We start from the raw sequence: 14,191 nt of genomic DNA, 5'->3' as shown, positions 1-14,191 counted from the left end.
CCGGTGGTGTCCCGGCGCCGGCTGAGTGAGAGCGGCAGGTCTCTCGGGTTCTTCATGCGGGTCATCTTGCGGGGCGAAAGCCGTTATAAGGTTCTAAATCTGTGCAAAAAAAAAAAAAAAAGACTTAAAACGTACTTACCGCAGAGTCGGATCGCTGCACCGCGACGCACAGGGCGAGGAAGAGCACAGGCACGGCGATCTTCAAGTCTTTATTCATCTCGGAATAAAAGCAGGATCCGCCTGCGTTAACACTCACAAAGTCTGCGGCTCTCTATTCGCATGTCATAGCCCTGCTTCCCCCCAGCGCACTTGCTTTCAGCGAAATAGTAATAATAATAAAAAGACTTCTTGTTGTCTTCTTCACGGCGTGTCGGCTGTTGTTGCGCTTGCAGAGGCTCCCAGGGTTCCTGGCTCTGGCACCGTGCGCCTCTGCAGTCCCCCTCTAACTTTTTCTCTCCTCGACTTGCAAACCTGCCCAGCGGATCTACTTTCCATACCCAGTGCGCACTGATACCACCCCCGTGCACCTAAACAACACAGATGATTCATCTAAAATAATGCATCTGCGTGACTTGCGCCTTAAAGGTTGGTCATACAGAGTCGATCGATTTGTGCCATCTCAGTCCACATGACGATTTGTTTCCAATGTTTTAAATTATTCCCCAATTTCTAATTCTAGGACCTCGCGGAACGATTTGGTGCCTCCCTCCTGCATGCCTACCCAACGCCCGAGGCTGCACAAAAAAGCTTTGACATAAACCTTTATTTGACATTTTCTATAGGCCCAGACACGTTACATTCCTGCCATTACCAAAGGTGAAATACCCACGTTTGACTCCGGACAAATGGGTGCTGCTGGCAGAATGGAAGAAAGCGAGATTATTAAAAAAAAAATTCAAAAACTTATTTCAAAGTAGCCCGACATCATTCTGTGCTTCTCATTTTACTGTTGCATTATCTTATTAAGTCAAGAGAGAGTTGCTGACTATAAATAGGCCTAACCTATATGGATGAGATCATCTACACTTCCTAAATATACTGACATTTAAGTTGCAGATACATTTTTCTTATAATGATAATGACAGTTTATTATGAAATATTTAATGTATATGACAATCTGTCCTGAAAGTACTCCAACATCTTAAAGATTACATCCTTTATGGAGACTTGTAGTTGTAAAGTAACCAGGACTTAATAATCATTGACCTGTTTTACAAGTTTCACTCCCAACTTGCATTTTATTTGTTTGAGCTCTTTTTTGCTTTAGAGGGCTTAAACAATTGTTTTACTGTTTTCAGAGCAGCTGCAGACCAGAATTTTAAAAATCAGCCAATATTGCAGAGGTGGAAGAGGCACTCAGTTCTTTTACTTCTGTTAAAGTTGCAATGTAGAAATGCTCTGTTACAAGTACCAAAAGTCCCGGATTCAAAATCTTAAGCAAAAGAACATAAGTAGGCCTATTAGTTTCAAAATATCCATAAAGTACCAAAAGTAAACGTACTTATTGTGTAGAATGGTTCATTTCAGAATAATATATAGCCTTTTATATAACTGGATTAAAAAAACTTTCATGCATTAATGTCCCCACATATGGGGCTCATTTCAGCCACTTCACCTCTTAATCCATAACAATGCATCATGATGTATTAGTTGATTTCATGCCCACCAGACTTAATACAACATTTTGGAGGCTGCAGTGTGTGAGGCACCACATTTCTGTCGCTTCATTACTGGCCAAAGACAAGATCTGGCAACTCAAAAAATAGTGTAACTTTCTGATATTTCCAGGTGCTTCTAGATAGTGTGTGAGTTGCAAAGATGATTATGAATTCAAATTTAATGAATCAGTGATAGGTTACTCTGAAGAAGGTTTTGAGCTTCTTATGTTTGAACTATTTTGGCAAGTCAATAGGCCTTTAGGATGTAGGCTGTGGTGCACAGGCAGCAGTAAAATCAATTTAACACTCCTCCAATGATACATTTTTTTCTTGTAATAGGGTTAGGGTTGGGATATTGTTAGGGTCAGTAATATACTGATTCATGCCGCAATGTCAATATGTGTCATACAATTCCTATATCAGAGTGCAAAGTTTGAAAAGGCCCAGGAAGGATCCCTGCATTACACTGCAGCCAAAAACAAAGATGACTTTATCTAAGATACATTATAAGATTTAAACAGGAACATGAGTGCACCTTCAACAAAATCTCTTAAATTAATGTGTTGTAAGCTGAGGGCTCACTCAGGTCAAGTTGGACTAAAATAGAACATTGAAGAGCTAAAAGAGGACTGTGCAACTTGAGAAACTCTGTGTCTGCACCACTTTAAGAACAGAGATCAGGACAGAGATGTTTTTAATTGTAACTCAAATTTAAGAAACATGTGACCCTCACAATACAAAGAAAGTCCTGCATTTTATTTGTAGGATCCTTTTTTTTTTTTTTTACCTTAAAAGAAAATCTGTTTGTATGTCTGTGTATAAACTGTTGAGTTTATTGCACATGTGCGATACCCAACAAAAATATCATGCAAGCAAAGGAGATTAAATAAAGATTTAGTACCAGACTTTATGTCTTCATAGAGATTGGCAGGACTATTACATGGATTACATGGATGTTATGGTTAATGTTGCATAAAGCATCAATGTTACTTTAAACTACAGTAATTATTGAGAAACTAACTTTTTAGGAGTATTATGTTGATAGCACAGGAAAAAGAAAAATATATATAAGTTCATAATGGTTTCTACAAACTCACAATTAAGCATCAAAAGGCTTTATAATATCTTTAAACGTTATATAGGCTATAGGCTATATTTTTTTATGGCCCAGTAGCGACTTCCTCGGTCTAGAAGCATCTCCTTTGCTGCACCAAACTGTTTGGCGTGGTGAAAAGCTTCTGTTGCAGCCAAAGGTATGGAGACATGAATGACATGCGTTGGCCCCTCCTCTCGTGCTGCTGTGGTGCGCTGCTGATTTGAAGCGCAACAACCCGGAGAGCGCAGCAGCGACTTCACCGCTGCAACTTTGGTGAGTTGGATAAGCTCGCAGTTTATGAAATCACCCACGAAGAGGGTTTCCGTGCTGCTTATGGATTAATCATTGAAGCTGTGTGTGGTGTGTGTGTGTGTGTTTGTATAAAGGCCGGTTTGTGTTTGGCGGTGGGATACTTTATCTCTCTCTTTCTCTCTGTCTCCGGGTAGATGACAGGGTTTTTTTGGAGCAGTCGATGAGCGCGTTTGAAGTGCCTTGCTGGTGAAGACAGGGGAATCGGGTCTCGAGCTGTGGTTCCCTCTCTGCCAGTTGGATCAAAATGAAATTCCTGTAAGCCTTTTTTTCTCTTCAAATGTAGGCTACTTCTTTAAAGTTAGTTTTCGGCTTTGCAAGCACCCGCAGTGCTGTGGGCGACATTATTAGCCAAGCTCCGGCACAGCTACCTGCCAGATAATCACTGGGGGGAAAAGCCACACTATCGATAATATTTATTTCTCCGGCAGGATTTGTGTGATAGCAGTCGCCCTGGCGGTGAGATCCACGCACGGAGTAAGTCCCATTTGTTTACTATTAAACTCCTCCAGGTGAAGTGGCTCCCCACTTCTATATTTAGAGCGCCGATACAGCATATAAACGATGAAGCTGGATGTGTTGTTTTTGCATGGTGATGTGTAATTGCTGGAGAACATACTTTTCATGAAATTCTTGCACATAAATGGCTCTGCTAATACTGTGGCCAAACGGGGAGACCTCTCTGTCTAAAGCCACTTTAAATAGTACAATTTAACACTAAAACATCTGCTTGTTGCATGAATTATGCGTTTATGTGCTTATAAAGCACTTTCATACCTGCACTCTGCACAGGTCTCTTACATGTATCCTCCATGCGTCACTCTGTGGGTGTCTTCAGACTGCCGCATGAGGAGACATATTTCTGAATGTCTTTTAGACACTCTACAACACTTTACGCACACTTACGTCAGTTTTTCGAGGTACTTTTTAGTGTCATTTTATATAAACGGAAAGTTCCAGGTGCGTTCACTGTTCCAACATTTGTGTCAAACACTTTTCAAACTGCGTGGGTGCTTTTTTCCCTAAAGCTTTGGTTTATAGTTTGCATTTATAAGTAGCCCGAGGGACCGAAAAAAGCAGTTCATGTTTGAGTGGGCCTGTTCAGTCATTTGCATTTCAAAGTCCGCCCCGCTGATGAATATTTAGGACAAGGAGATTATTAGGGCAACGTTCCCCTTTTTTCCCCACAAGCCACACCTATCCAAGACAAGCCCACTGCTGAGGGAGACATCTGCTGCAGCAAGACCGTGCAAGCAAACAGCGATTGTCTTCTTTCTTTACACCACTCAGAATCACAGATTGCAAGCTTTAAACAGTTTAATTGTAATTTAGGTTTTATATTAGGTTTGAAGGCATAGAGCATTTTTAAAGGGCTCTGAACTCTGAACTATTACTTGAAATGCTAATGTCAATATATGCACTTATTACATTATTATATTGCTTTCTATGGCACTTTGTGGAGTTTTGAAAAAAAATTTAACATCAGAACCCTCAAACCACCTTTCCAATGAAAACCATGCTCACCATCTCCAAAATTGGTAACACTTTACTCTAACCCTCCCTATTTAGCATTTATAAACACTATATAAACATTTAGAAAGTGGTTTATAACAGAATTTAATGTATCTAAGGAAGGTTAAAATCAAGGGCAACTGGTCTAGTATCTTCAACCAAGCCCAGTTGCCCTTAATTTTAACCTTTCTTATATAACAATGACCTGGATGACTGAGAACCTTCACAGGTCTCAATTTAATGTAGTTTTAAACTGACATAAGGACATTTTGAGTTATAGTTATTGTCAAATACTTTAATAACACGTCTCTTTCTGCTTACAACTACATTATAGTGTGTTATGAAAGTTTTAACTGTATATAAATAGAGCGGTTGAGCGATCTTTTATGGGTTGATAAAAAAATTACTTAAGCTAAACACACCATTAAAAAAAAATTGGATAATCTGAAAACATGTTTTCTTAGCTCATAAAAAGGTCACATATTGGAGAAACATGGGTTTCACAAGACACTCACGAATCCCTATATGTGAGTGCAGCTGTGGGGAGGAACATTAACTAATCGTACAATAGAGGAAGAACACAGAGAAGTTAAAATAATACTTTATTGAGGCATAGACTGGCCATCTTTGATGACAAGGGCTAGGCTAAGTTGTGAAGAGAAGGATCAGTGCAACACTGGTGTCATTCAAACTGATGGGAGGCAACTTCTTTCTTGTTCATTTGGGAGGATCTTTGGTTGAGGAGAATAGAAAGCGTGAGCTGTATCTTCAAAATATTTGCACAGCATTTAGCTGATGTTGGGTGAAAGCTTCCAAAACGGCTTTAAGATTGGCGACCTTTATGAAACTGGTTTTGAGGAGGCTCCAAAAAAAACCCCATGGGGTTGTTCATCCAGGAAAGACAAAACATCATTTCATGTGCGCTTTTATCAATATAACACTATTGTATAATCAGTGGTGGAAGAAGTAGTCTCGTATTTTTCTTTTAAATTAAAATAGCGATACCTAGTGTTGTAGTCAAGACCGCCCAAAACGGGACCAAGTCAAGACAAAGCCAGAGGGATGGCGAGAGCAAGTCAAGAACAAGACCAGAGTTTATCGAGACTGAGTCAAGCCTAAGACTTTTCGGGGCTGAGACCAAGTTCAGACCAAGACCGAGGGACAGCGAGACCCGAGTCAAGACCAAGACCAGTTGCCCACATTACATGACACACTATAAAATGTGGAACGAGATCATAGGTACTTCTCAAATTGATCTGAAAGAGCCACATTCCCATGAAAACACCCCACATGAAATCAACGGAAGCATCTTTTTTCAACACTCCTTTTCCATGCTTACAATCGTTGATACGTTTACGGTAACAACACATTTTTAATTAGGGTTGTTGGTTGCATTTGAAACAATACTTTTTACATCCAATTGAAGCTGGGATGTTAACAAATAAATCAGACAATGCAAAAGCAATTTATTGATATTCCCAAAGTTATGGTCTTGATTGGTCTTGAAATAAAATCCCAAGTCCTCAATGTCCGAGACCGAGACAAGACCAAGTAGAAATTCAGTCAAGTTCGAGACATCAAAAAGTGGTGTTAAGACCGGTCTCGAGACCAAGACCGGTCTCGAATACTACAACACTAGCAATACCTCAATATACAAATATTCAGTTACAAGTAGAAGTCATTCAAAAATCTGCCTTAAGTAAAAGTTCAGAAGTATTATCAAAACAGTTGGGGTATGTGATTCTGAAGAAATCCAGTACTGTGGCAAATATATAGGGCTAACAATGACTAATGTAATTACTGTTGCCACAGCTACTGCTACCTCTAGTGGCTGCATGACGGTAGCAAAGTGACAGTGTACAAAGAGCGCATGTACAGTCAAAGTTTTGTTAAATAACATTACGTAGTTGAGTTAAGTCATGTGACTTGCTAGCCCAAATCCCAATGTTTTCTCAAACAAAACCAAGTAGTTTTAACCTAGCCAAACTGTGACCATCTCACAACGTTAACCACATGTTTAACGTCATGTGACTTGCGTCACGTGACACGTCACATATGCCTGTCGCTGGGCTGGTACTTTCCAACAGTCATATATGTTGTTTTGAGACAAATGACAAACAGCCTATTTTGTTGTTTAGGTATGAGGACCTGTTGGTAATTAAACATTACCTGGCACACAGAACGGACAGCGTTAGAACAACCTGTGAAGTCCAGGAGGAGAGATTAAGAAGTAACTTTTACTAGTGGCCAAACCAGTGGCTGTAACTGGGTGGATCAATATATTTGGCCATCACAACCTAAGCAAAATGACTCGTTTCGCTATCAGAATGTGATCCACTCGGTCAATAACATTTGAAAAGGCTACACCAGCCTAGGTTGGGCCGATAGACTATTTTTAATCACCAAGAACATTATTTTTTATAAATTTTAAATATGCTTTGCACATTTATCGTCTGATGGAAATTTTGGAGACAATGCCCGACCCTACACCAGCCGCATATTTACAATTTTACCCCCATTCACGTTAGCGGAGGGCAAAGCGGAAGTTAGCCTGCTTGGCTGGCAAAGGTCAACACAGTGGACGCTGTAGCGCTACCGCCGAGTAGCGTTTTAGGGTGTAATTGCAAAATGGCAGAGACACTGACGCACATGGCAAGTATGCATGGCTATGTAGACCCTACGCAGGAGTATTAATCAAGCTTTAGTGCCTTGCTCTACCAGCCGAGTGACAGGATAGTAAGGTTGTCGTCGGCTGTGACAGAGATGCTGACGGGGAACATTACGCAGCAAAAAGCTTCCTGTGTCTCAATAGCTGATGGAGCTGCATTGACTTTGAATTGACTCCTCCACCCACTTCCCACCTCCCTGTTGTTTTATATTGTATGTGTGTGTGTGTGGGTGGCTGAGTGGATGGATACGTGTGTGTGTGTGTGTGTGGGCGGGTGGGGGGGCAGATGACTTTATTGGGTGGTCTAGGCTGTCATTGGTATCCGTGTGTTTGGGTGGGTATCGCTGTGGTGCGGCTGTGGTTCCAGCCCTGAATCCAAATGTCAAGTTCGTTGCCTTTCTGTGCTACTGTACGATGATATCAAAGGAAAGGTCTTTATCAGGTGCTATCAATGTCATCAGATATGACTAAATACACACATACTTGTTTATCTCTCAGTGGAAATACTCTAGCTTGCAAGATGGCATTGCAGCGAGCATAAGATAACGTTGGGTTAAGATGAATTTGTAATTTACAAAGTATTAGTTTATTACTCTCTCTCTCGGTTTCTCTGCAAAAAACACCAGCATTCATTGAACGTTTTAAACAGAAGCGTCATATATCTTAATATGTGCTTATAAATGTCTCTATGAATAATATGGAAAGTGTTTAAGACAGCCAGACCACATTATTTTGGACTACTTAGCTTTATTTTTGTTGTTAGTAATCAAATGAAAACCCGCAACAACAATTCTTTTGGGTACCTCACTTTTTTGAGCCTGATTGTTATATTTATGGATTATTTTAACGTTAGTTGATTCCCCACTCAACTTGACTGTAAATTTAGTTTCAGTGAACATAGAGAGAGAGCGAGATAATCTTCAGGAGCTGCTCCAAAGTGCCTGTAAGGGCAGCTGTTGGCACAGGGAAAACATCACACACAGGTGAGGAGGAATGGTGAAGAGAGGGGAGGAGGCATGTCGGGAAGGAGAGGAGGCAGTCAAGGGTTGGAGCGAGTGATTTGTTACCTGGACAGTTAGGAAATCCTTCAGAAAGGTGCTCTTTACATTTGTTTTGACTCAGTTGGCATGCGAGATGAGGGGTGGGGGTGTACACACTTGTACATATTGTTTATTCTCTGGTGACAAATGAGCGTTTTAAGAACATGTTTCTCACTCACTTGGATATGTTGTGTTGGCTTAGTTCATGGCAGAAATGGATAGTTTTATAAAGGATTGACTGATGCTTTGGTAGACCTCTGACATCTTCTTATGGCAGGTAGACATCACCATTTTAGGCTTTAAATGATCGTACCAGTATGTAGTTGCATCTCTTTAAATACAAATCATGTGTACATGTTATGTTTGTGCTTACATGATAAGTAACTAGCAGACTCTTGATCAGATCATCAAGTTGGTTTATTACATTAAATGAATGAAGATTGGAACTGAATAGAAACCAATAGGTGCCAGGGAAAAAAGTACATACACATTTCTAAAACACATTACATGTTTTGCAAACTGGCTAGATGTGTACATCATTTGTAGTAGGGCTGCAACTAATGAATATGGTTATAACTTCCCAGAGCCCAGGTTGAAATGTTCGATTGTGTTTTATCCGGCAAATAGTCCAACAAAACTAAAGATGATAAGTTTATTACAGAAGTGGAATTTAACTTGAGGTTGTTGCAGAAAAGACGGTCCTTCTTAGCTGATCTGCGTATCTTCAATATTGCTGATATGGATTGCTGACTAGAGGTGGTTTTTGCTGCTAAAAAGATGCTGAAAACTTGCAGACCTTCTTGGTACCACAGTGCAGAGACCGCCATTTACTCCCCCTTTCCCTGCCTCACCCCCTCCTCTTTTGAATTCCTCCAGAGCTTGGCAGGACTTGTTGGGCTGTCTCCCGCTACCTGCAGGAGCTATAGGCTTGAACATTCCAGAAACGCTAAGTGAGGCGACTGATCACTGCTTGATTTGTGGTTTCTAGACCCTCCCTAATTCAACTGTGTCCCCCGCCTCCTCCTTCCTTTCCCTTCTGTCCCCCTCCTCCCATCCTCGCCCAATCATTACCCCCTCACGCCCCCCTTTCCTATCACTTTTTGCCCTCAATGCTTCCACAACTCAGGCGATCCTTTACCAGTTCATTTGTGGTTTGATTTGCGAGTGGTGGTGATCCCCCACCCCCCAATAACCTCCTCGCCCTTCCTGTGTTATCACAGCCCAAATCTTTCTTTCTATCTCCAAAGTTCCTCTAATTGATTGAAATCCTTTTTTTAATTATTATTTAAACTGAATAAGTTGCAGGAATACTATATCTGAACGTTTGTCACTCTTAAGCTGATCTTCACATAATGATTTATTCTGTGCACACTGCAAAAACTGAGCTCTCAAAAACAAGGGGAAAAAAGCATTAAAATGGGGGAAATATTACTTAAAATAAGCTAAATTATCTACCATCAGACCAAGAATATTTAACTTACTACTTAAGGCCAAAAAAACTTGAAACAAGTGAAATTTTCTAACATAAAAGCCACCTGGTAAGAAGAAATATCTTGTCAGACAAAAAACAAGCATATTTTGCCTAAGATTTTAGTTTTTGCAGTGCAAAAAGCATCACAAAAATGGTTCACTCTGCCTGCTAGATTTCTTTATTTTTTTCATTTCTGTAACTCCATTTTCTCAGTTTAGTAAAAAAAGAAGTGCCTTCATTCATTTCATAAAATAAACGTACTGTTAAACCTCAGTGTACAGAAGATTGTAGAGCACCTGTGAGCAAACTTGTGCTAACATGATTGTAAAGCCCAGAGCCAAAGGCAAAAAATAAAAAATATAGACAAGACAAAGCAAATATTTTGAAGGGTCTAAGTCTTTTCATTCTGAGTGTTAAGTGTTGTTCAGTATTACTATCTGATAGCGCCCTTACTCAATGTAATACGGTAGTAAAACGTGTTGTTACGTCCTGATGTGATGTCACTATGATCTGTGTAGCGCATGTGTCTGGACCTACAGTCTCTGTTTGATGATGAGATGTGAAGTGTTCGCCTTCTTGAATAAATATGCCAGTCAAAGAGGCTAAAGAGAGATAATGGCTGAAGTCTTGCTTAAGGTTGCGCACAACACTGAGAAAAACAGTCTACATTTACTGAAGTATCTAAGCAAGCTGGTAAAGGTTTTGTGTTATTATTTTTTTTTTGTAGTGCAGATAAAAAACTTGGTAAACAAGATTTCTGACTTTACTCTCGGGTTTAAAATATTTCAGGGTTTACGTGTGTGTTGTTTTAAATATCAGTATGTTCCAGGATTTTTAGAAGTGGATAGTGACTGCGCTGTGCTTTACATTCCCAAAAGGTATTTGCCTGAAAACCAGGACGCACGCTGATGATTTGGGTCAGGACGAGATTAGCCGTGCTTGTGAAAAGAGTTCTGACGTTGTTTTGAAATGTGATAGGTGAAGAGCCGACTGCTAAACCTGCAGACAGAAAGAGTGTGTGTCGTGTGATGTGACTGGGTCATGCTGCTCTGTCTCAGTTAGTGGTCCATGTCGTGGGTCTGGAGGATTTTTCTTCGTCTCTGTCTTTTTCACCACCTCCCATTCACCTTTATTGCCACTCTGTGCTCTCAGGAGCTCTTTCCCGCTCAGTCTCTTGCCATCAACCTCATTTTCAAGCTGGAATAACCACTTTCCTTTCCTCCCCCTCTTCCAGTGTCACTTTTCACTCCCTGTAGTTTCCTCAGAGGCTAAAATACTTCGTCAGTAAGTACATTAGGAAACCTATAAACCACATATACCAGGTTTAGCATAACAGCTGAAAAGCCCCTGCAGTTCCCCTCCCACGCCCTCATTTAAGACTCTGCTACCTGTTCCCCGTTCCCATAAAATCGCATGTATCTGTGTTTGCCTATTTTGCTAGTGCAGGTGGGATGAAGGCCACTGGGAAATACCCTCGGCATAACTTTTAAGAGGAAACATTTTTTTCAACTGTTTAATGTCACCACAGTGTACACAAACAAAGCTAATCTGGAGTCAGTGGAGACCAAAGTGTGAAACCAAATGTCAAGAATGCAGAAAGAGACGCTCTGGCTAAAATGTCTGAACACAGTACAGACATTATTTTGCATGTTTTCTGAAAGAGTTTGTAGAATATATGATATATTAGTAGAATTGTCATCAGTTTTGTCACGAAATCTAATAATGAGACAATGAAAAGATGTCCGTCATCAGGCAAAAGTGAAGTCGTCAAATGTCTTTTTTGTCCGACCAACAGTCAAAAACTAAAACATATTGCTTTACACTGATTGAAACAATGTTTGTTTGACATTTTTTGCTTTATGAGTGAGCTAAATGATTAATTGAAGATCCAAATTTTATATTGATTGACTGATCTGTTTTTTTAATTTTAATTTTATTTCAGAAATACAACATATAATTCTTTGTCAATTTAAATTGCAGTTCATATCCTCACACCACGTCTGAAGCTCTACACTGAAGAAGAAAAGTGGTGTTTTTCTTTACTCTCTTGTCAGGTGAAAAAAATCTAAGTCGTGTACTTAAGTTTTGCATGTACAAATGTTTGGCTAGCATTATTAGCTTTCCGCCCTAAAAGCAACCTATAAATTAAAACCCTGAATGATAGGGACCTTTGTGGTATTTGTTTAGGAGATACAGAACTGTGCGTGTGCCAGGTCTGTAATTCTAACTAATGTTTCACAATCTCTGTTGTGCTCGAGTCAAAATAAGATTTGGTAAAACATCCAAGAACAAAAAAATGCGTTGATGTAACTGTTGACAGACACTGCCTTCTGCCTTCCCTTTCTCTCTCTGTCTTTGCCTGTGTTGCTCTTTGACTTGGTGACAGTGTTCGTGTTGGGCAATCCTCCTGAAAAGCGTTACATGTCATGCTTTTGCATCCATCCATCTTTCACTGCATCCCTTCAAAAGTATGCTGCATCGCTGTCGTTTCGAGAGGCACAAAAGGCTATCGTTGTTGAGGATGGGCAACAGCTTGTTTGGAATGATTTAAGGATGATGTAAATTCTGTCCCTGTAATCAGTCGGATTTGTGACTTGGCTGTCGTTGCGCTTCAGTAGTTCCTAACAATGATTGATTGATCATCTGCTTTTCTTCTCTATCTGTGTTGCTTTCCAACTTTAATTGACTTTAATAAACGTGTTTTAGCAGCTGATATGACATTGGAGATCTTAATCAGTGTGTGACTGGGATTTGTGTGTGAGTCTTGGCAGGTATTTTTGCCAAACCATCCAATTTCACGATCCAACGATTGTGTTGCGATTGAAGAGCCAGCTTAAAGGTTGGGGCAACAAATGGCAGGAAGGGGCAAGGAAACAGTTACAGTCACTGCATCATCCTCCTCCATCTGCCGAGCCTCTGCACCGCCACTTTCACATATCAGATCCCCTTCTTCTCTTTTGAGAAGATTGGTCGCGGTGAGCTCCGGAGGTCAGAGGTCATCCGAGTACAAAGACAGCAGGGGCTCTCGGGCCGCGGCGGCGGCTTAACATTCCACCCGCTCTTCAGATTTGTTTATCGCACTTTGTCTTTTGCTTCTCTGCCTCTCATGAAAGGAAGACGAGCAAAAACGCCACAGATAGAGACGGAGAGCAGGGGAAAGTCAATACAAGGAGGGGGTTATTGTATTTACAACCTGGGTCTGTGTTTGTGAAGGTCTTTAGGCTTGACAGAGAGTAACTGAGGTGGGGCAGTGTTTGGCTGCCTGGATGCTCGGTGGGAGTGCTGTCTTAGCTTGTTCGACGTGCCCGGTCCCTTCTCCTCAATGCCATCTCCCTCTCTGGGCTGTTTGTACTTCAGAAGGATTAGACTTTCAATCTACTACTCCCCATTTGTCTATCTCTTTGTCTTCCCTTTTCTTGCTTCATTTTGTTGATCTTGTTCCTTTCAAAATCCTTTCTTTACTTTACAAGCAATACAGCAGTGTCAACCCCTTCTACCTCTAAAAGTGCTTCATCTCTGTGTTAGCTTTGGACAAATTTGGCAACTGCAATAGTCCATTTTTTGTATGATTAAATGATGACGATGATATGAGAGAGGTCCCGTAGAGAATTGTTACAGATGCACTATCCCTTAGCTCTACAAGGCGTTTTAGCGTCTTTCAGCAAATTTTCGTCCTCATTAACCCCATTTCTCTTGTTTTGCTGAACATTGTGGAGCAGCTAAAGATCTTGATATTTTTTTCTACAGAGCTAAAAGCCAAGTAAAAATCTGTCTTAATTGTGTCAGTTGGACAGAAATACAGCTCCAAATGAATGATGTGTGGCTCCTTGTCTGCTGGATGTGTTAATAAGCAACATTTTGCCAGGGGTTAGGCATAACTAACCATTAATGGCATTAATGGTGATTAAAAATCTATTAGTACGCTGCTAAATTAAAGTTTATTCTGTGATCCATATTTCCACAGAAACCTTTTATTACTGATTAAACAAAAGCCATGGAAACTTAACCCCCCTCGAGGACTTTGAGTTTGTTTTGAAGTCAGGAAGCCTGACAGGTTCAATTCCTGCTTCGCTTTGATGCTCCGCCTTTCCCCCTGCAACATTACTTTGGCATTAGACACTAACTTCTTCAGCCCTTTAAGCCAAACATTTTTCCTTTTTAGTGCAATTATGATATGCATGCCTGTGCAGAGGGAACACAACTTCTTTTGTTTGTCAGTTTACTGTGGTGGTGGTCTGAACATCCGCCCCTGTAGGGACAAGGTGTGTGTATGTGACTGAGCGGCTTTCTAATTACCATTAATGTTCTTTAATAGAGACGTTAATCACATACTGGAGTCCACATTAATGCCATTGTTGTGGGTTGTAACGATGCAGGTGCAGATATTTACCCGTTTTTTGGCCGGCAGATAATGTAAACCAAACCAAAACAAATGTG

At 40.5% G+C, this 14,191-nt stretch overlaps 2 protein-coding genes across 8 annotated transcripts in view; one reads left to right on the top strand and one right to left on the bottom strand.

Moving 5' to 3' along the window:
- The window catches only part of col4a5 (collagen, type IV, alpha 5 (Alport syndrome)), a 60,127-nt gene extending 59,685 nt beyond the window's left edge, over window positions 1–442 (bottom strand). For all 4 annotated transcript variants that reach the window (XM_038730838.1, XM_038730841.1, XM_038730840.1 and 1 more), the window contains exon 1: window positions 140–442. In XM_038730838.1, coding sequence (XP_038586766.1) covers window positions 140–217 — 78 coding nt within the window. In that variant the 5' untranslated portion in view covers window positions 218–442. The remainder of the gene's footprint in view (window positions 1–139) is intronic.
- Window positions 443–2,961: 2,519 nt separating this feature from the next.
- col4a6 (collagen, type IV, alpha 6) overlaps window positions 2,962–14,191 on the top strand; it is a 116,568-nt gene continuing 105,338 nt past the window's right edge. For all 4 annotated transcript variants that reach the window (XM_038731704.1, XM_038731703.1, XM_038731701.1 and 1 more), the window contains exons 1-3: window positions 2,962–3,027; window positions 3,201–3,321; window positions 3,495–3,540. In XM_038731704.1, the coding sequence (XP_038587632.1) occupies window positions 3,311–3,321; window positions 3,495–3,540 (57 nt within the window). In that variant the 5' untranslated portion in view covers window positions 2,962–3,027; window positions 3,201–3,310. The remainder of the gene's footprint in view (window positions 3,028–3,200; window positions 3,322–3,494; window positions 3,541–14,191) is intronic.

Source organism: Micropterus salmoides, unplaced genomic scaffold (genome assembly GCF_014851395.1).
Source record: "Micropterus salmoides isolate LMB-PRFRI ecotype aquatic unplaced genomic scaffold, ASM1485139v1 Ms_hic_scaffold_2, whole genome shotgun sequence".
In the NCBI taxonomy this organism is placed as follows: Eukaryota; Metazoa; Chordata; class Actinopteri; order Centrarchiformes; family Centrarchidae; genus Micropterus; species Micropterus salmoides.
Note: the sequence above shows the minus strand (reverse complement) of the source record. Positions and strands in the feature narration are given on the sequence as shown.